At 43.3% G+C, this 22,209-nt stretch overlaps 4 protein-coding genes across 5 annotated transcripts; all 4 read right to left on the bottom strand.

The window, feature by feature from the left end:
* Window positions 1-298: 298 nt before the first annotated feature.
* On the bottom strand, window positions 299-8,842 carry LOC142884691 (zinc finger Y-chromosomal protein 1). Its single transcript, XM_076020520.1, has 7 exons — window positions 8,481-8,842; window positions 6,038-6,134; window positions 5,489-5,803; window positions 4,508-4,657; window positions 4,260-4,388; window positions 3,758-3,901; window positions 299-3,077 (listed from the first exon to the last, which is right to left on the bottom strand). Exons 2-7 carry the CDS (start codon window positions 6,102-6,104, stop codon window positions 1,636-1,638), a joined length of 2,247 nt encoding a protein of 748 aa, XP_075876635.1. The 5' UTR covers window positions 6,105-6,134; window positions 8,481-8,842; the 3' UTR covers window positions 299-1,635.
* Window positions 8,843-9,438: 596 nt separating this feature from the next.
* LOC142884696 (diamine acetyltransferase 1-like) lies at window positions 9,439-11,584 on the bottom strand. The gene is made up of 7 exons (XM_076020527.1): window positions 11,434-11,584; window positions 10,909-11,112; window positions 10,765-10,816; window positions 10,601-10,681; window positions 10,406-10,507; window positions 10,237-10,277; window positions 9,439-10,127 (listed from the first exon to the last, which is right to left on the bottom strand). Exons 2-7 carry the CDS (start codon window positions 10,972-10,974, stop codon window positions 9,960-9,962), a joined length of 510 nt encoding a protein of 169 aa, XP_075876642.1. The 5' UTR covers window positions 10,975-11,112; window positions 11,434-11,584; the 3' UTR covers window positions 9,439-9,959.
* A 349-nt stretch (window positions 11,585-11,933) lies between these two features.
* On the bottom strand, window positions 11,934-14,951 carry prdx4 (peroxiredoxin 4). The gene is made up of 7 exons (XM_076020526.1): window positions 14,642-14,951; window positions 13,561-13,678; window positions 13,352-13,468; window positions 12,724-12,846; window positions 12,486-12,616; window positions 12,290-12,324; window positions 11,934-12,054 (listed from the first exon to the last, which is right to left on the bottom strand). The coding sequence occupies exons 1-7, from the start codon at window positions 14,844-14,846 to the stop codon at window positions 12,004-12,006; spliced, it is 780 nt and encodes a 259-aa protein (XP_075876641.1). The 5' UTR covers window positions 14,847-14,951; the 3' UTR covers window positions 11,934-12,003.
* A 453-nt stretch (window positions 14,952-15,404) lies between these two features.
* On the bottom strand, window positions 15,405-21,332 carry pdha1a (pyruvate dehydrogenase E1 subunit alpha 1a). Of its 2 annotated transcripts, none has more exons than XM_076020524.1 (11): window positions 21,176-21,332; window positions 20,471-20,542; window positions 20,226-20,399; window positions 19,975-20,101; window positions 19,771-19,862; window positions 19,128-19,220; window positions 18,645-18,800; window positions 18,374-18,445; window positions 18,208-18,275; window positions 17,332-17,440; window positions 15,405-17,010 (listed from the first exon to the last, which is right to left on the bottom strand). In XM_076020524.1, exons 1-11 carry the CDS (start codon window positions 21,221-21,223, stop codon window positions 16,846-16,848), a joined length of 1,176 nt encoding a protein of 391 aa, XP_075876639.1. In that variant the 5' UTR covers window positions 21,224-21,332; the 3' UTR covers window positions 15,405-16,845. The 2 variants fall into 2 exon arrangements, with proteins under 2 accessions (XP_075876639.1, XP_075876640.1); XM_076020525.1 differs by having other exon boundaries at window positions 20,471-20,539; window positions 21,176-21,305.
* Window positions 21,333-22,209: the final 877 nt, after the last annotated feature.

The raw sequence follows: 22,209 nt of genomic DNA, 5'->3' as shown, positions 1-22,209 counted from the left end.
GCAACTGCTGTTTCTTTCAAAAGGTTCCGAACTGAAAAATACAATGCAAGTTGCTTTACTTTAGAAACGCTGGCTTGTGTTCTTGATTTGTTTATGTTCTGCCAAGAACTAGAGCTAATCTAGAGTTCCAAAAGCAAATTTCAAATGTTAGGTAAAAAAAAATTGAAATTTCTATCGATTTCAAAACAGGCTACCAATTCTGTAGCTTAAAACTTAGGAGTATGGATCTCAGTGTCCATCCTCCTTAGTTAATAAACAACCTACGTTGAGCTGTTGAGCAAATAAAGCTAATTACAGCTAAAATACTTTGCATTTATTACCTTTTTTAACAAATACAATGAAGTACATACATAACAGCACAGTTCGGATCTTTTTTTTATCAAGTGTTTACATCTACACGCTTTGTACAGGTTTGTATACAAAACAATAATTTACGTCCCATAGAAGTCTAGTTACACGCAACTATACAACAACTTGTAAATGAAATAAATATATTAAAAAAAAGGAGTCACAGGTGATAACAAAAAAATGTAAAAAGCCATAGTACAAGTACATAATCAGGACTTGACGTCTGCAGTCCCATCTAAAAAGACATCTTCCCTTTCAATGGGTAAAAGTACATGTGAATCTGGATGACGACTAGTTCAGTCGGGAGATATTCAACAGCAGCTCCGCAGCCACTGACAGACCTTCAAACAACACAACCATAGTGTGTTTATCAGTGTGGCACGGATGTAACCTTAAAAAAAACACAAAATAAAAAAATAAAAAAAAATCAGACAGTGATGATGATGATGATTATGATGATGATGAGACATAAGTGCATGTTTGTGTTTCATTCACTACCATGAGACATCTACTAGACTGTATAGTTTGTGTTGTCTGGATGGTCCGACACCTCCAGTGGACAAAGAAGGAGGAGCACTTTCTGAATTTCTATCAAACTGCTGTAACCCAGCAAAACACTCTGCGTTGCGGTTGGCCGATGGGAGTCGGAGCACCAGGAGGCAATGGCAGACGCTTTGGTTGGTCTTCTGATCACACTCGCCGTCACGGATCCCACTTGATTACTGCATTCAAAATGATCTATACCGACATGGCAAGTGCTACCGGGAAGCAGGCCGCTGTGTGCGGTACGTTTCTAACCAGATGGCCCAACAGAATGACACTTCGGCTTGAGACGAGTGAGTAGGACCATCGTGAATTACAAAAGGCGGCTGCCCGCGAATTAAAAAAAAAAAAGAAAAGAAAGGAAGAAGTAGGATATCTACAGAGAGACACCAGCGCGATCTGCCATGCACGCTGCCACCAGCGAGGGGACATGCAGTTTAAAAAAGTGCAAGTCTACGAAACGGTTTCGTAGCCGACTGCAACATGGCACCGACGTTATGTACACGAGTATACACCTTTTTTTTTGTCGATTTTTTTTTGTGTTTTTTTTTTTATGAAACAAGCAGTGGCTCTGAGGATCGAGTGGAGAGCCAGGTAGCAGAGCAGACACACGTACACCATATCAACTACGTGTGAACAGCGCAGTGCCGATTGAAGGGGCGGGGCCGTGATGGTCACTTCAACTTGTGTGTGTGTGTGTGTGTTTTGTTTGTTTGTTTTTGAAAGCGTGCGGCTGGTCTGGAGTCACTCCCCCTGCACCACGTCCTTGTGGTGCCGCATGATGTGCTGGTTCTTCTCCGAGGGCCGGCGGAAGCCTTTGGAGCAGATCTCGCAGCGGTGCGGGTAGTCTTTTGTGTGGATGGAGATGACGTGGCGCTTGAAGCCCGAGGCGTCGCCGGTGCTGTAGTCGCAGTACTGGCACTGGTAGATGCGCCTCTCCTTCTGTCCCTTGCCGATGACCACCGTCACGCTGCTGGCCAGGCTGGCGGCGCTCACCCTGGCGGCCGGGCCCGCCCCGGCCGCCCCGGCCGCCCCGGCGGGCGCAGACTTTTTGGGCGTGGGTGCCGGCGGCGGCGCGTGCGTCTCTGTCCGCTTGACCTCGCTCTTCTCCGGGGAGGTCTGTTGCTGCTGTTGCTGCTGCTGCTGTTGCTGCTGCTGCTGCTGCTGCTGCTCCTTGGTGTGCACCGACAAAATGTGGCGGCTGAGCACGAAGGGGTCGGCGTTCTTGTAGTTGCAGTGGCGGCACTGGTGGAGCTTCTTGGTGCGGTGCGCCACCGAGTGCTTCTTCAGCTCTGACGGCCGGTGGAAGCCCTTCCCGCAGATGGCGCACTTGTGAGGGTAGTCCTTGGTGTGCACCGAGATGATGTGGCGCTTCAGGTCGCTGGAGTTGGAGCTCTTGTGGTCGCAGTGGGCACAGTGGTGGGTCTTGTTCTCCTCGTGCGTCAGTCCGTGCTGCGTCAGCTCCTCCTCCTCGGCGAAGGTCTGGAAGCAGCGCTCGCACTTGTACGGCATCTCCTTGCTGTGCTTGGTCTTGACGTGCGTCTTGAGGTTCGACGAGTCTGCCGACTTATAGTCGCAGTACAGGCAGGAGTAGGGCTTCTCGCCCGTGTGCGTGCGCATGTGTTTCTTCAGCTCTGACGGGTGCCGGAAGCCCTTCCCGCACTCCACGCAGATGTGCGGGAAGCTTTTGCTGTGGACGGCCAGCAGGTGGCGGTTGAGAAGCCCCTGCTCAGCCGTCTCATAGTCACAGAACTTGCATTTATGCATTTTGGTGGCCGGCGCCGACGCCGCCTGCGGCAGCTGCTGCGACTGCGGCTGCTGCTGCTGCTGCTGCTGCTGCTGCTGCTGCTGCTGCTGCTGCTGCTGCATCTGGGTCTTGGGCTCTCTGTGGTGGTGCTGCAATCTGTGGGAGAACAGCGCCGACTGCTGGTGGAAGTCCTTGCCGCACATGTCACACTCGAAGGGTGCCTTGCTGCTCAGAGCGTGCACCTCCATGTGGTTGTGCAGGCTGGCCTTCTTGTTGGTGGTGTAGTCGCAGTCCGTGCACTGGTACTTCTTCCTCGTCAGGACGTCCTGGTGGTGGTTCTTGGTGTGGCGCTTGAGGAAACCCCGCGACTTGAACTTCTTGCCGCACAGCATGCAGGGGTAGACGGTCAGCGGCTGGCCGTACGGGCCGATGATGATGGCTGGCGAGGGATGACAAAAGGGGGGAAGCGTCACAATGGTCAGTTCTTGAGCGCCGGGCACAGCCTGGAATGTGTGTTTTTGGAGGAGGGTGCAGCAGGAGCTGCGACTGTGCAGTGCGGTAAAGAACAACAACGCCACACTTCTCTGAGTCATATATAAGAAATTTGTCTAGACCAGCGGTGGGCAAACTGTTCGACTGGTGGGCCATATGGCTTCTAAAAATTTGACAGGAGCAGATGGACGGAGTGTTTTGGTGACCCACCTTATAGGAGGAATAAATGTATCATGTGATATGCAGAAAATGTGCTTTAATTATTATTGAAAATGAACAAAAGTGTTAAAACAAAATGTGTCTTTATTGAAATGACTCTTCAAACACTGAAAAAATGGATGAAATACAGCTGATTTATTACTTACTATTAATATCATTGCTTCAAGTTTGGCGGGCCGGTTTAAAAAGCTTAATGGGCCGCATACGGCCCCCAAGCCGTAGTTTGCCCATGCCTGGTCTAGTAGCTAAAGAAGAATCTTTCAGACTGGGCATTTTCCTAGTCAGCATAATTAACATTAACAACATCATGTCTGAGGAACAGGTGAGAAAGATACTGGAAACAAGATGACGCCACTCTTACAAACAAACAGAACCTCTCCAAAGTCCAGGCTTCAGTGCTGTTCTCACCTGTCTGTACCTGCCGAGGCTCTGACCGCCTCCTGCTCTTGTTGCGCTGCCTGTTCATGTCGTCCACTCCGTCGGACTCGTCGATGTGCAGGAGAGCGCTGGCTGCGCCGTTCCGGTTCTCGCAGCTCTCGCTGTCCTCGGCGCCTGTGACAGCGACGCAGTGCGTGAAAAAAAAAATCAAATGAAAGGAATAAATAAACAAACAGCAGATTCAGCCAGATGATTGCAGTTAGGTGATCATCATAAAACTTCATAATCTTGGGTGAGCTTTTCCTTTGAGTCTGGATACTTAGAGCCATGACCGATACAACAGCTTCTAGTGTTAAGGCAGTTTGCCAGACAGGAAGTGGCCATGAGCAGCTACCCAGGCTGTATTTATTCCTTCACCTCAACCAACAACTCCCCCTTCCACCAAATTACACATGAGCCAAAGATGTCAAGTCACTAGTAACGAGTGACAATAGTTTCTATTCAGCTGGCTGCTGCAGGTGGGAACGCTCACCGTGGTTTCCTTGATTGTGATGAGAATCCCCGACAGACATGTAAACCATCTTCTCCCTCAACGTTTGGCCCGACGCTTCGGTCAACGCCATGCTCTCCGCGTCTCCATCGCTGACGTCAACAGACTCCCCTACGAAATGACAACGGGCAATAAATTACCACAGAAGACAGTCGTCGTTGGTTGACGTGCACACAAATCATGTGTTATAATGCAGAGACAGAGAGAGACTGAGTCTGAATGCGACTCACCCATGTCGTCTTCCCCAGAATCAGCCTTGAAGATGTAGACCTTTATCACCTCCTGCCCGTCCTCGTCCTTCTCCACCTCCTGGTCCTCCACCGCTCCCTCCACCGTTACCTCTGTTCCGTCCTCGGACACCATCTTGCCAGCTTCGTCCACTATTCAGAGGGCACATGGAACAATACTGTTGACCTTTCCAGTGTGGAGCTCGAGATAAGAAGAATCTAAGACATGACTATTGCCCAATTGCCGTTAGAAAGAAGCAAATGCTGAGGATCTTTATCTTATCTCACTGATAGGGTAGATCCTGAAGAGTCTAACAGCTGTTTTGCATTTAATGTGATGCGTGTCAGCTGAGGATCATGGCCTGGGGGGGAACATCCACATCCACATCCATAATCCATATCAAGCAACAAACATTTGACACTGAAGCACAAGAGGCCACAGCCAACACTTCTTCAACACGTCCACTGATGTCTTCAGTTTTGAAAACAGTGATGAAATAATGACGTGAAGTCATTTTCTGTTCATACGCAGAGTGACACAGGAAGTTAGAAAAGCTTAACAGTTACCACCGGCTCGGAACGACTGACTGCAATGTGCCATATTATGCAAAGTCCACTTAAGCAATGTTTCCCAATACGCCTAAGTCTCCCTAGCCTGTTCAATACACTCCCCAAACAGGAGTCAAGTCCACCCTGACAAGTCCACTGTTTGGGAATTGTCAAACTGCAACAACATTCCATCCTGAACCAGGACCTGCTCCATGTCATGGAACAGTTCCGAGAGGACCAACACATCACCAGGTTTTTGTGACAGTGTCCACCACATCTTGAAAGCATTTGGGCTTCTTGGAGACTTGATAGGAACCACCTGTGTTCCAGACATACATCACCTGGAGACTTTGTGTAAACGGGTTCCTCGTGTTTACCAGAAGTGAAAGAGGACGGCTGAGCCGAAGCCCGACGGAGCAGCAGCAGCACACTTACAGGATATCATGAGATAGTCCCCACAGCCGTCTTGGTCGTCCTCCTGCTGCTCCGGGTCCATCCCATCTTCGGGGATATCTCCCATGGCAATGCCTTCCTCCTCGCCCTCCAGAGCCATCACGCACGTTTCTACAGCCACATCCTCGTCTTCGTCGCAGTGCACGTACTCGGACACCACGTCCTCGACGGCGTCCTGGATGACGAGCTCGTCCGGGGCAAACCTGTGCACCGCCATGCCTTCACCCTCGCCCTCTGACACCAACACAGTCTCTTGAAGCTCCACAACAAACTCCTGGCCGCCAGCGCCACCCTCATCTGGAAGGAGCAGGATTAGCCCATTAACCAGAGGACAGTCAAGACCAACGCTTCATTTTATGTGCATGGTTTGGATGGCGCTGAATACGACCGACTGTTTGTGTGGTCACTGTGCATATTGATTTGCTCTTGTAGATTATTATGAACTTGTTATCAGACATGTTGAGGTATTTTCAAAACTAAAATGTGCCGGCACAACGGAAATGAAACAGTATTGAGAGTGTGGCTAGTTACCCGATCCGTGTAGTATTATTTTGGGCTCATCAGAATGTATTGAAAGCCTGGTGACATCCTCGTCCATTTTCCTCGCGCTGCATTTGTTACTGGAGCACTGTAAACAAAACAGAAACACTTGAAATCTTCTTGCTGGCAGGCAAAATTTAGCAAACTTGGGTAAAAGTCACACATTTATATTTTTTACAATCCACTGCTTATCAACAAGATAGAAATGGGACAGCATTATGCAACTACAGCTGGCACAGGTCATATCAGAAAGACACCCATCTAATTGTCAGGGCAAGCTCCCAGTGCAAGTTTATTCTCTTATGCAATGCATTTATTGCCTTATGGTGAAATAAATATGTGTTTGGCAGCTTCACTGATCTTCTTGTCTTGTCTTGTCTGGCTCACATGTATGGCGGTCACCAGCCCGAGTTGCACAACCACCGCAGGCGCAACACGGTGCAGACAGCTTTTCCTTCCACTGCCGTTGTGGTGGAAAATTCATTGTGTTTGGTCTTGGTGACATATAAACACAGTTTTTAAGGATGGAACTTAGCTGCCAAAATCAATTTTCCTTCTAATAGAGTTTGTAGTTGTAACAATCGTTAATTTGAATCTGTTGTGTCTGTGTACTGCAACCGTGTGTTAAGCAAAAACACCCAAAATGGAACATATTTATCTGTCTTGAGAACAAGCTTCCCCCTTTTTTCAAAGAAACAAATAATCGGTCACATCCAAATCGGTCTCAAATTTAATTTGGCTGTTGCAACTAACCTGAAAAAAGGCAATTTTTGTTCCTGTCATTTTTACAAAAAAAAAAACAAACAAACCCAGAAGGACAAATACATGCAAAACGACACGGTGTTGCAATAGTTAGCACTGTCACCTTTGTGTGTGTGTGTGTGTGTGTAATTTCTCCAGGTACTCTGACCTCCTACCATGGTCCAAAGACGCACATTGCGCTCAATGGCAGCTCTGAACTGGTGGTGATCTTAAGAGTTGGGATTACCAGAGGCTATTTGTCTCTGTGCCTGGCCTTCGAATAAATTGGCGACTCCTCCAGTGTGTAACCCCCACCTTCACCCTAAGACAGATGGAACTGACTCCAGCACCCCCGACACCCTGAGTGTAGGAAAGGTAGTGAAATTAAAAATATATATATATGTTCAGATGTTTTACAGTTTGTTTGTTTGTTTGTTTCCTTCCATCTTGACTACAAAGATAATTTAAGAGCATTTAATGTAATCCAGTTTTGACAGATGAAAAGGGAAACCTCGCTTAAATCGCATAAAAATACAGCGCTGTGCTCACGTGATGACATGAAGTGAAAGGTGCGTTGGTGTGAATGTCATGCATTGCAGAAGAACACACGGGCTTTCAAAATGAATAAACATTCCAAGTCAAACTGCAACACGGCTGCGACAAAAAGCTGTCGGCTTTTCTCACACACACACACACACACACACACACACACACACACACACACACACACACACACACACACACACACACACACACACACACACACACACACACACACACACACACACACGGGGATGCGGAGATGTAAACAGTGGTGAGGTTGGCAACCCAGTGCACCATCCCCCCCACCTTCAGGTGGAAAAAATGATGACAGCCGAGCATGGGGAAGGATATGGTGCACCGTCAAACAAAAAAATAGGGGAAGCTTGCAAATACGCTGAAATCTATCGGTGTAGACGGTGATGAGATAGGGGGACGGAGGAGACGGACAACGGCAGTGTGTCCGTCTGACCACTGGAGTAGCGTTAGCACTCGTTAAAGGCGCTGCGTCCGACTGTCACAAAACACTTGTACAAAATAAAAGGTGTACACAACGCGCTGGTGTGCCGTACAACGCAAATGCACACTGATGAGTGGGTGTAAAGGAGGTCTACGATGACCGTTGTGTCCTTTGTTGCGCTGCTTCAAGGGAAAGAAAGGAGGGAAGAAAGGATTCTCTAAACCCAATTTTCGGCACTCTAGCGCCCGCCATTTTGTTAGCTCGCCGTCTGGACGGATGGTAATTTAAATGCTAAGCGAGGAGAAAATGTCGAATGTGCCTCTGTTGCGACTTATGTTCCGTGTTCGTGCTACACAGCGCAACGTTAATGTGTCGCATATGACACTGACCGCCGACAACCAGTGGACTCGGAAAACCCCGCTCCTTTGAAGAGACGAGCTAGCTAACCGGATAGGCCACAATTGCCAATTACACGGCCTCAATAAAGGCCCGGGCCCGAGAAGAAAAGGCCCAGCCCTTTACGGCCTCTCGGCGACAATAGTGTTGTTAATTTAAACAATAATAATAATAGTAATAATAAATTGCACATGCATGCATGCAAAAACAAAGAGAACCGAGCACGCACAACCAGCACAACGGGAGCTCTACGAACAATCGCCGCAGCAGCAAACGAAAAAAAAAGAAGCCGCGTACCAGAGTAATGCTGCAGGGGTGGCCTCGGTCCGCTCCTCGGCTTCCCCAGGCCGCTTGCTTTCCCCCAGACTCGGGCAGGATTCAGTCGGGAATTTTGTTATATTTGGGCGGGCCGGAGAGAAGCGGGGAAGGAGGGGTTAGTGGCTCTTTCTGGAGCTCTGCTGAAAGCAAAGCGGGTCGTCTGAAGCCAAATCTTGTCATGCTACAGCCCCCCGCTCCTCCAGCGCCGAGGCCGCCGTCAGCACGACACGTCACAGCCCAAGAGCGGTAGGAAAATGCGGAAGGGTTGCGGTGGAAATCACAGCGGCAAGTACCAAACCAAGGCCATGATCTGAGGACCACCGCGGTGTGTTAAATGAGCAGGTCGTCAAAGCGTCAATATGTTCTCCCTCCAAGGCAGGTTTTGCTTGTAAAAAGAAAAACAATATATATTGATTGTTTCGCTTCACACAAAAGTGTGACGCACCGACCTGGTCATTAAAAAGTTGGCTGTGACCTTTAGACCAAGACCACCAAATATAAAAACCATCAACTGACTTGTTGGCCCCTGGAATTTAATTTTCATTCTGACCATTTTAACTGTTATATCATATCATGTACAAATAAATGATTATAAAACACTTAACAGATCAAGTGTTTAAATTATTTGATATGTTCAGAAAATGTTTGTGGGCTATGCAATATAACTAGTATTTTCACTGCCGCTCTGGAACATAGCCAGTAGTTCTATTCCAAAGGATGCACTTCTTAATAATCATTACAATTTATTTACAATTTTCCATTTTCAGAAGAGAATGAAAAAGGGACAACGTGAAAGATTCAGCTTTAATTCAACTGTCAAATGATGGTCCATTACATACTGACACGAGAGTGATTGTAAGGGAATTACACAAATACAGAGTGTGGATTTGATCAAAGTGTAATACTTGATGTTTAATTTTAAATCACACTTCATGTATTTATTTATTTTTTACAAAATTTAAAACCAACCAACCAACAACCTTTAGTTATCACTTACAGTACTTTTTATTTAATGTGACTTTCATAGTACAGTATGATTAATGGGTATTTCTAGATTCGAGCTGTTCCGTTTAGTTAAAGTATGTAAAACTTTTTCCTTGTTCCCTTTTAATACTTGTTCATTATTCATGCTTATCAACTGGTTTATGCTGAAGCAGATGGTTATGTTGATGTAAACATTTATATTTACGACTTTAGCCACAGGAAAAAAATGTAAATCAAAACCCACCAAAAGAAAAAGAAAAACACACAATGCCAAACCAAGTGTTAGTTGTTAGTGTTGATTATTAACAATGTTGACTCATTTTTGAACAAAATAAAAACAACAAAATAACTGCTTTAGCTAAACTATTTTAGTCTTGATGCCAGTTGATTTCTTTTTTATTAATCTATAAAGAATGTGCACAAATGCTGCTACAAAGTCAAGTCATGACAGTACAAGTGAATGAACAGTACGCTCTATTTTGCAGACATCTTCAGTAGTTCCTCCTTTTCAATCTCAAACAGGCGCCAGCCTTCCTCGGAGGAGATATCAGCTGCTCCTCTACGCTTGTAGAACTCTATGGACTTGGTGTTGTTTTCTGCAACTATAAAATGCATTCCACCACAACGGGTCTTCACAGCAGTCTACAAGTAGGAGGATACAATTAAAAAAAACATTAAACACGTACTTTGATCCAAGTTAGAATTCAGGCAAAGTTGGAATTTCACACTAAAAATAAAATATATACTATACCTCACTAAGGACCTTTAGAATTTGTGAGCCTATTCCAAGCCCTGAAAGATGAGACATTATACAATGAAAATGTGCTGTTGCAAAAATTAAGAAGTTTAGAGTCATCTTCACTTATTCATTAATCTGTCATGACAATTATCATGTCTTAAGCCAGCATTCACAAACGTACCACGGAAGTCCTCCATGACATAGAAGTCCTCTAAGTAGAGAAGCTTTCCAATCCAAGGGTCGTATGTAAAGTAGTACATGGCAAAGGCAATCACAGTGCACTCTGGAGGAAAACAACAGGAGTTATAGGTGTCATTTCAATGATTAACTCAATCCTAAATGAGGAAATGTGTTGTTTGTGACAGATTTTTCTTACCATCTGTACTGTGTTCTTTTGGGCCTTCAGCAACCAGGCAGTGATAGAATGGGTGCTCCCCGAAGCCATCTTCAAGCAGATCTACAAGTAACATTTACTTTAATGAAAATGGCAGGAGCAATTATATGTATTTTGATTAAAAAGATTGCAATTGACTAAAGCACCTTTCTCGCTCAGCATAACCTTATCTTCCATCTCTTCGAATTTAGCAAGTTCCTAAAAGTGAAAAAAAAAGAATGGATGGCAATAAAACTGGGTTAATGAGCCATCATGTGTTAAAATATAGGCTTTAAAATGTTCTCACTAACCTTTATGAGTCGCAGGATATCGGATACGTCTTTGGGTTCAGCTTTCCGTAATATAAAACTGGCCATTTTCTTTTTTTACCTTTCTTTCCTTTGCTCACTAGTCCTCTGAATGTGAAAAAAAGCAAAATTTGTTTCTTCATCCGCGTCTCAGGAGTCAACCCCCCGCATTGGAATACGGAAATCCAGCATGCAAACGTCAGGGATCTATTGGACAAAGTGGTACAGCAGCTTCAGCAGCCTGGCATTTATGTTTCTCTGGAGGCGGTGAACCAGGTCAGTCATCCATATTTGGTCACACAGCATTTCACATCCTGTTTTTATGTTCCCACTCCTTGGCTGTTGACGTCATCGTGGAGTGGAATGTGCTCAATTTGAAAGTCGTTCAAAAAGTTACATATTAACCTAACCTGCCCTTGCTGGGCACATTATGCTTCGGTAAGTGACTAAACATTAACCCATGTATGAATATAAGTATGACAACAAGGTGGTATGCACTCATACATTATGACTTTGTTTCTCAATTACCTTCACTGAAGAGGTTATGTCCCATCTGCCTGTCATGAAAAAAACTTCTTAAATGCTTTAAAAGAACTTGTAGTGCAATGCGATGTCCCTCTACAGCACAATATACCCCTACTACCAGAGTACACAAGACCCTGGTAATTTAAAGCATTTAGAACCAAACAAAAGCTATAAAATGTGAGTGGCCATGATTCCAATATCAATGCACCTGTTAAAGCCCTTAAATTAAAGCTAAAGACCTACACTTTAATCTCATTCTGATGGGCATTTTATAATGAAATCTGTATTCGTGATTTTCCTACTTGTTGAAAATGTGTTTTGTTTTTTTTCAAAGGAAGGCCTTGCCTTTTTATTTTTTCAAGGCAAAATGTGATGTTGCTTAACATCCATCTGGCAAACGTGGGTAAATTCACACAACTAATCAGAGGCAAGAGAGGCTTTTAAATACTGGTGACTGAGAGAAGTGCAAGTATAATGAGAAATAATTTAAACAAGACAGTGTCTTAGGAAAACACATTTTATTTTGTCTTTCATTAAGTGCTTGATTTCACAGACTTGGACATCACAAAAAGATCAGTTCAGTTTATCAAAATACTTCAGCTTGCCCGAAGGGTCTGGAATGATCTGTGGAGTCAAATTTGTTTAATTAGAGACATTTTAAATTTAAAGGCGCAAACTCAATTTGTCCTTGATGCAAGTTTTGAGATAAATTTTAGAGATACTCATTTTGAATGCCCACATTTCTTGCATTACTTTGGAAGAACCTGGCTTGCACTAAATCTAAGAAATCTATGCTCAAAATCTTATCTATATACAAAATAATTAAGACTTTATCAGTGTTGGCTTCATGGATACTCACTGTGTCACTTCCTGGCTTCCATCCTGCTGGACACACTGCAAAAACAAACAAACAAAAAAAAACAGCGTCTATAAGTTTGTAGGCATTACCATATTGTTAATATATTTTTATTAGATGTATATATGCATACAGGATGAGAAAAAAAATCTCTTCACGTATGTAAGCATGTGCATAAAAAATAACTACTATTCCGTACCTTCGCCATGTTTGTCTGTGTACTGGAAGGCCTGCACCAGTCGCAGAGTCTCATCCACAGATCTCCCCACAGGAAGATCGTTCATAGTGATTTGCCTCAGGATGCCTTTGTCATCGATGATGAAAAGTCCCCTGAGAGGCAGTCACAAAGCTTACAGTAAGTTAGCTGATCCATAGTAGTACTCATGAGTGAGTCAACTGTGACTCACACACCAAAAAAAACGAAGAGTAAAAGGCACCTCAGTGTGTGTCCCTGGTCCTCCAGATACACTCCGTAGTCCTTCGCAATCTGGTGAGTGAGATCCGACAACAGAGGGATTTTCATTGGTCCAAGCCCACCCTGTTTCCTCGGTGTGTTGATCCTGGTTAGACAAGACATTAGACCGAAGACGTACAAATTATACAGGTTTAAGAAAAGAACAATAATTTAAACCAGGGGTGTCAAACTCATTTTGGTTCACGGGCCACATAGAGGAAAATCTCTCTCTGCTCTGCATCAACTTTGTCTGTTTCGACAGAGACATTGTGGGGCACTGAGGGTAGCCAATTGGAGACGTTCTGGGCAATGAGGGCAGCCAATAGGAGACATGAGTGGCTGTACTTGTTCCGGTTTGCTCAGCTCCAGTATTGAGTTTCTTTGCGAAGCATTGCGACACCGTGTGATTTGCAAAATCATCTTGCGGGCCGGAAAAAAACAGCTGGCGGGCCGTATGTTTGACACCCCTGATTTAAACGGCATTTTCATTCTCTCAAAATATAATACTTCCAAATGTCAATATTTTTTTCTTTAAGCAGTGGCTTTTTAGAACGTTTGTATTGGTGGGACCACCACAGCACTTTGTTGGAATGATGGGGCAGCAGTCTTACCAGGCCAGGTGGGTGAACTGAGAGTCCACAGAACAGGCAACAACTTGAGTGTTGATTGCGTGGAACTCGTGCACACGATCGCTGAATGCAATGATCTCTGTGGGGCAGACGAATGTGCTGCAGAACACACAAGAGCATGCATTAAAAACATGTATATTTTGCGGGATAATGACAGCGACTTTGTTGAGCGGGTTCCAGACGTTACTTACAAGTCCAGGGGATAAAAGAAAAAGACAACATATTTCCCTTTGTAATCCGACAGCTTCACCTCCTTGAATTCACCGTTGATGACAGCTGTTCCTTCCCACTTGGGTGCTGGCTTTGAAACTGAAGTAGAAAATGTCATTAGCATAAAATGAGGAATAGATCCATTGCATCTACTAATAACAAAACAAAATCAAAATGGAAATGTCCTGTTAATGGTCATTATCTTGACTTACTCTTCTATAAATACATTTTATCCACCAGCTTTATAAATTAATTTGAGGTATTAAACAATGTGCAGAAATAGAATTGCCTAGCAAATTGCTGGTATGTTATCACAGAGGCAAACATTAGCCGAGGCACAACTTTAAAGTCTTAATTTGAAATGCAGGTGCAGTTTCTGACATCTGACACGATGCATCACCAAACGTGTTATTTTAAAACATTTGCATGTCACATTGAAATGTTTGCATTGGTGTCAGAAAGAGGTCAAATGTGCCTCTGAGTTCACACGCTGCAGCTAGTCGGTGCTGCCGCGTAGAGTGAACTGTGAAAACCCATGACGCCACATGACACGAGGAAATTATTATTACAAGTAGAACAAGGAAATGTTTTGGTGGACACAACTGGAGGAACATACACAGATAAATGAAGGTCCGGTGCGACCTGGAACCTTTAGTGGCTCGGCGGCTAAGTTTGAAGTTATATTGCACAAACGAACGCTATCGAAACTGCGTTCAACGCAGAGAAAGGGGGCGGAGAGCCAGAAGAGCCCAATCCAGAGAATATGAAGGTATGACGTGTCCAACAAAACCATGTCAGCGAAAGTTTATGAATAATGACAACCACCACATGTGCATTGAAACACGAATAAATGTTGTTGTTGTTGTTGTTGTTGTTTTTAATTAGCCAAGGGATGCAGACAAAGCCGAGGGTTTGGCCTATCGTGCACTTCAGTGGCGCCTTGCCTCAAGCTGCAGCAGCTGTCTGCAACCTGCGGGGGAACAAACGCGCATCTTCGCGCATCGACTGACGCGACAAGCAACTTGAAAGTCCCGCAGATGGACTCGTGACGACAGAACTCACTCTTGGCCTTGCTGAGGTGCAGGGAATGGTCAGACACTGGCACCCGGAAAGCCTCTCCAGGGTAGACGTGTCCCCCCGCGTAGTTGTGGCACTGGGAGTTCTTCTCTTCGGCGGAGGTGGCCGCATTGAGGAGGAGAAGAAGCGGAGCCACTCGGAGCACACTGAGAAGCCTCTTCTTCTGGTTCGTGTGGAAGACTGACTCCATTGGGCTGTCTCAAGGCGTGCACGTAGTCACTGACTGGCAGCAACGCGTTGCAGCGGGACTTCGAGTGGAAGGATTCGAGGGGGAACTTCTTCCTGCTTCTCTTCTTCTTCAGGAAAGTTTCGGTGCAGCTGGCAGCTTTATTGTTGCACTACTGCCATCTTCTGGCATAAATCTAAATATCCTGATTTATGTGGCTTATCATAGAAATTAAATTAAATTTCTCAAAAAAATAAATCCCCAAAATATCCCTAAAAACAAAAATATTTACTTGATTATTTTATCTTGTGTAATCGTACCTTAGAATTTTGATAAATTCTCAAAGGTAATTAAAAAAAAAAATTGACATCACCCATTAGAGTAGACGTTTCTTTTTTCTGCACCACTCAATTCTGATGAAATCCAAGCTAAAACAACCCATAAAAGGAAATATATTACTGCTTTACTCTCAATCATTTTGGTCTGTTAAAACAACAGAATGAGGAAATTAGTTCAGACCTGTAAAAAAAAAAAAAAAAAAAAAAAAATCCACCTTTGGTGCTGAATGACAGAAGACACAAATATCTTAGTCCATTTTAATGCAAATTATGCACACATAAAAACAGTGTTTTCATGAAGCATTTCTTTGCCACCTTCAATGTAACAGTTTAATATTACAAGCAGTTGTTTTTACAGTATGTCAAGACATTTTCAACTTTTGCTCTTCCTCTCAATTACTCATTACTTTATTCTTTACCGTCTCAAGGCTGGCACATACAGTACATTGTTTTGATGTTATGAAGGCTACCTGAGAATTTAGTGCAGAATCTGTTTGAGCACTTGACAAGAGAAAAAGAGTAGAATTCAAAATGTCCATGCATTTCTTTACATTTCAGGATTTTAATGTGCCACTGCCATCAACTTGTCAGCAAACCATACCAGTGGCACGTGGCGCTACAGATGCACAGAACCAACATTCCTTTTACTGACATCCAGTGAGGAGAGACGATTGGCTGATGAGTGCGATCCAAATAAAAGTCAAGACATTCACAATCACCATGAATGGTGTGTCCATTTGAGTTTACATTTTATGGTTCCTAAAGGATGTCAATCAGAAACTACGAAGGCCTCATCCACATATGAAATAACAGGTTATGTTTGCTACACATGATGAACGATACCCCCACTAACTCTGTATTTAGCACAAGAACATAAACTCAGTAAACATCTGACTTTCTGGATCACAAACTCAGGAGTGTAACAATGATGGAGGACACATTCATCCCTTAAACATGTGATCTTCCATGCACATGTGTAGTTTGGCAAGAAAAATTACCATTCCTAAACTTTCCCCTTGGTGTTCTCAACTCTTGTTTACATGTTGAGAAAAAACATCTTGAGTCACAATGAGATTATTGGTTTGAAAACCCTGACGCTTTTAAGATTGTATTTAAATTGGGTGATTAAATAATATGATCATAACTTTACAGATACTGAAAGGTTTAGTGCTTAAACTTCAGTACAAATAAGTTTCTCTTACAGTTCAGACATTCTCAGATGAAAAGTGATGAATGAACTATGACAATTTTGTACCTTGAAAGTGACCAGAGGAAAGTCATGGAAATGGGGGATGTTTAGCTTCACAGGGTCAATATTTGCAAAGCCTTTAGATTTATTAAGTGCTTATACTAGTGGATATGTATGAAATGCAAAATAAAATAAAAATATGAGCAAATCTCCTCCATAATTGAACTTTAATCTCATACAGAGGCCAAATATCCAGCAGATCCATAAAGGATGAACTAAAAATAACAGGAGAAATAATAAGAAGCATAGATGGAGTAGTGTTCTTCTCCTATTGGTCAACTGTATAGCACCAAAATAAATTGACTTGCTGATTCTTGAGGCTCTGTGTTTGAGGCACTCTGTTGTTGTACATGGCCAGAGGTGAGTAGGTGGTTTGCATTATATAGGAGGGGTAGAGGTGGGTCTGAACTTGTAGGCGCGGCTGATTGAAAAGAGTTTAACTAACAGACTTCAGCTTTGACCACGGGTTTGTGCCGCGCACTTCCACGGGTGGATTGTTGTGAAAGATGTGGTTGCACAGTTCATCCAGTGGGGGTTCGGGATCAGTGGTGGCAAACTGAGCAGCGTCCTCAATTTCCTTCCTCACCGCCACGTCAATCTCCTGTGGACACAATGTGGGCAAGGCAGGATTATATTTGACATCTCGCATTAAAGGTATATCTGTGGCGCTGAAAGAGGTGCACAGGTAAAGTGAATTTAGCAGAATACGGCAGCTTTAATATAATTTGTGAATTATTTCAAATATCCATTTGTACATTTTATGTGTTCAAATGCAAAAAAACAATCAAATTGAAGTACTAGACTATAAGAACTACTATCAAATTGAAGTACTAGACTATAAGAACTACTAAATACTACATTTTAAAATATTCCTTAAAACTCAATGCAACAATGTGACGCATTCTACTCCAAACAGCTTTACCTTGAGCTCCTCCACGCTGGCCATGTTGTTGCTGAGCATGCGGTCCTTCAGCAAGGAGATGGGGTCGCTCTTGCCGCGGACCTCCTGGATCTCCTCGCGCGTGCGGTAGCTGAAAAGGGAGAGATTGGTGCAGGGATGTTGTAGGGATGCACTAATAATCATCTTTAGAAGCACACCCTGAATCAAAGGGCTACAGCTGGGATCTGCAGAGTGGAACATCTATGCTTCTTACACATGCATGTTGCAGGCTGTTGCGTTGCTTTCTCATTGCATAAGAAAAGTAATTGGGAAAAAGGTTCTGATTGATTTGCACTGGCAAAGCAAGTGTATTTAAAAACTCAGCAGACGCGTTAAACACAAAAGATATTTATCAAGCCGCTAACACATTTGCATGTTCTGTTTTGTGAAGTGACGGCAAGTAAATTACAACCCTCCTAAAGTAAACATAGCTTTGATTGTTGGCAAAGCATTGAGGTATAATTTCTACTATTATTACAGTAATACAATATAATAATTTCATAATGTTTAAACTTGGACCATTTGCAAAATCAGCCGTGAGAACACATTTGTGGACACAGATCTCTGTTCATATGTATATACCAATTTTCCCCATTAATAGTGAGGTTAGTGTCTTTGTTGAGTCCATCCCTAGTCTGTTGTGAGGGCATTGCATAGGCACTACAGCAGGAAGGGACGCATGTTAACACTACTGACAAAGGCACAAGCAGGGAGCGATAACACAACAGGGATAGATGTCAACACATAAATACAACTATTATTGAGAGAGCAAACAATTTAGGCAAATATTTTAAACAGCCCAGAAAGTAAACTATGAACACAAAACATGTGAATACCAGCAGCGTTTGACTGATTTACCTGACACCAGGATCACTCATACTGTGTCCGTGGTAGCGGTAGGTTTGAAGCTCCATGAGAATGGGACCCTGGTAAGAGGAAGGAAGAAAATAAGACAACAACAATAACGACAACCATTTTTTTGTTTGTTTGTTTGTTTTTTATAAAGTCTATTATTTGAAGTCACCTTGCCCGATCTGCAGTGTTCAGCTGCAACCCTGGTGGCTTCCCGGACACACAGAATATCCATTCCATCCACCTGAAAACAAAGTCAACACCCACATTTTCACCAAAATGTCTGTGAAGATTCTCAGTCATCCAGGTCATCTTATAGTAGAAAAGTTAAGTTATTTAACCCTTCTACTTCAATTTGCTATTAATGTGCGGTGAACCAGACAGATTGCACATGGACATCATGTAGCATGAATTGCTGCTTCAGCGGCAACTTGAGACAGTACCCGCAGGCCTGGAATGAAGTCTCCTCTCTTGTAGTAATCTGTGCTGGCTGCGGCTCGCTCCACGGATGTGCCCATACCATATCTGTTGTTCTCACAGATGAAGATGGCAGGGAGCTTCCAGAGTGCAGCCATGTTGTAGGTTTCAAAAATCTGACCCTAAGAAACACAAGGAGATATTAGATATTAGAGTACAAATGTCACCTGATAGAATCAGAGTCAATTTCTGGCAATACAGATTTGTTCCAAATAAGTTCTATTTATTAATTTTAATAGACTTGTTTAATCTACTGCTTTATGGCATATAGTAACAAACAGGTCCCTCACGCGAGACCTTTTTGTTGTTGCTCTATTTAGAAATATGCCATAGACATAATGGGAACAGTACTTTAAGATATGTGTAGGTGCTGCAAAAATGAACAATTCTAAGACTGATAGATGCAAATGATCCTGTAATTTTAGTCAATTAATGCTTTTCAGTCTTACCTGGTTGGCGGCACCGTCACCATATAGAGCCACGCACAACTCATTGTTGCCGAAATACTTGCAAGCCAGGGCTACACCAGCACCCAGAGGAACCTAGAGGTTGTTAAACACATTGCATCAGTCCTGTAGTGAGGACACAAGTGTCAATTCTAATGACAAAAAATTAAGAACAACAGGGGCTCTGCCACAAGATTTTCACATCATCGAATTTCAGGCTTTTGTCTTTTCTCCACAACTACATCCAACTGTCTGCTTACTGTTAAAATGTTTAACATTTAAACTTCCGTACTCTTCTGTACCCATTTAACATGCGAATAATGTGGCACCTCAGGGAGGAGTTGTTATGAGTCAAAACAACACAGCAGCAAGTGGAAAGAGAGCAACACCCAAAAAGCTAAACGTTATTTTGCACGCAACGCAAGATGTGCAAGGTCTGTCATGCTTGTTGTCAATAATTTTAGTGATGTTTCAGCACATTTTCGTAGTGTCACATCCCAATATAAACACACACTAAAGAATCTAAAATCACAGATGCTTTAAAAATATATATATATATGTACTTGTGGTGTCTGATTTATTTGATATTCCTTTTTTAGAGAGACAAGAACTACAGGCAGCATCTGCCAGAGTTTGGGTGATGTACCTGAGCTCCAACAATGCCATTGCCACCGTAGAAGTGTTTGATGTACATGTGCATGGAGCCTCCTTTGCCCTTTGCGATGCCTCCTCTCCTTCCTGTAGATATCAAAATAATAAGCAAATAGACAAGTTTGCATCGTCAAAAAATAACTGAGATTATAAAGTCATGAATCAGCTGAAAGTAAAGTTACAACGTCTTTGTACACACCAGTCAGCTCAGCCATAATCTCCTTCACAGTCCCTCCCCTGGTGTAGGTGTATCCATGAGCACGGTATGCAGTGATGAGGTGGTCTGACAGATTAATGGCTGCCTCAATACCAACTGCGCAGGCTTCCTAAAAGCAGAAGCAAACATCTGATCAGAGTGTACGGAAATGATATTTTTTTCTTAATTCCAGTATCATTCCCCGAGAAGTTCAAGTACTACTTCAGTTTAGTAAAAATGTAATGAGACTTAACCTGTCCATCATAAAGGTGGCAGAATCCTCTGATGATCTTCTGTTTATACAGCTGATCTGCCTTTAGCTCCATACGTCTCATGGTCTGCATGGTGCGGTAATACTTCAGGCCCTCTTCCCGAGTCAGGACCACCTGAGTGGCCGGGGCCTCATCCAGTTTGTGGATGTCACATTTCTGTGTAGAACAAACGTTGAATGACATCTCTGCACACACCAAGGAGACACACTGTGGTGCTTGAGTGTTACCTTAATTTCAAAGGTGGCCTCGGTTGTGAAGTCGGAATAGGTGCGTGCTGAGATGAGCACTGCAGCTCCCTGCTGTGGGACAGAGGAAGGAAACAAATCATTATGCCAATTGAACCTAGTGTTTTCTTTACATAAGGATGAAAAAGTTGCCAAGTGAGTCAGAATATTCCACTCCTGAAGGAAATCTGGGGGCTTTACCTGAACTTTTGTGTGCACACATTGCACAGACAAGAACATCTGTCACGGTGATAAACAAGGATCACATTCATATTTGAAACATTTCTTCAAGGCCAATCATCTAAATGTTCAATAACTTGTTTATGACTTATGATCCTTGGTGCAATGAATCTACTACGGCTAGTTTATGAAGTTTTGTCGCCGCTGCTGCCGCTTTCAAAGAACTGAGCAAAAGCCGTGATTCTGTTAGAAAACGGCAGTGTAATCAGATAGCAACAATCTGAGGATTTTAGTTAGTTTGTTTGTTTTATCAGGTCGTGACTGACAAAACGCTGAACTCTCATAAAACATTTTTGGAATTGAAGTCAGAATTCAGCCGCGTTAGCAAAACAAGCTACCATACGGCCTTGAAAGGTCAGAACACCGATGGCAGTCTTGTTTTTCCAATTACAAATTCTGACCTTCAACGAGACGGTGCAATGCTGCGTGTGGTCAACCTCACCCCGAGATTAAAACTTGTGTACTTACACTCCTCTGAGCACCAGCTTTCAAAGCGTTAGAGATGTTCGCCAGCATCTTGCCTCAACTAGCTCAAAGACCAGAGAGAGACCGCACCGCTCCGTCCTTCTGACAGCTCCTGTCCTTCCGGTGGCCCCGCTGCTCTTCTTCTCTGCTTTAGAGCGTCACGAGGCACGCTGCTGCCACCAGCAGTCTACATAACGCAATAGAACTGAATATCGTAGAACGTAGCTTTGTTGTTGCTGCTTCTTTAAAAAAAAAAATTGGTATTGTAGCTGAAAAATATAAAAAGAGTACACAGAATATATATATTCATATTTCTATTTCATACATTTGGCTTTTTATGTCTTTCACCTCTGCTTCCGTTTGCTGTTCTTATCTAGTTATTTGTATATTTACGAGAATATTTGATTTTCCTGAGAACATTGTCTGAAAGGATCGATACAGCTCAATCTAATCTAATCCAAAATAATCTACACATAATTTAAAGAAAATTAACAATAATACAAAAATGAATATGCTGAACTGTTACAACTGTGAGGTTGTATGTTCAACAGTGCTGAGACTAAAAGGTAGTATAACAAAAACAACACAGTGCTAGTTGCTAGAATTTACAAAGGAATGCTGCATTTTCAGTCTGTGGGTTTTCTGGACTTTAGGGGAAGGCGAAACGAAAGGTGTCTCTGTGTCTGTCAATGTGATTGTCTCTCGGTAGGGTTATTATGGCACTAGTGACCCGCTCCGGCACCGTACACCTGCTACTGCACAACCTTTTCGTCCTCTGCTGCACAGTCATTGAACCTTATCGTGCAGCAGTTGGGCTCTCCATCGTAACTGACAGAGGTCGGCCAGTGGGTGATGACTCACTTGATGGAAGAAATCAGTGGTCCATGTGTGGTGAGCCAAGGTGTAGACACTGGGGAGCTTAGAGCACTCTGCACTCTCTACCTCAATTCTCTCTGCAGAGGATAAAGCGAGCTGTGCTTGTATGTATTTATTTCCTTTCAGTATTGATGATAAAATAAAATAAAAAAGTGTACACG

Source organism: Nelusetta ayraudi, unplaced genomic scaffold, assembly GCF_046127955.1.
Source record: "Nelusetta ayraudi isolate G7.1 ecotype Tasmania unplaced genomic scaffold, CSIRO-AGI_Nayr_v1 ptg000011l, whole genome shotgun sequence".
NCBI lineage: Eukaryota > Metazoa > Chordata > Actinopteri > Tetraodontiformes > Monacanthidae > Nelusetta > Nelusetta ayraudi.
Note: the sequence above shows the minus strand (reverse complement) of the source record. Positions and strands in the feature narration are given on the sequence as shown.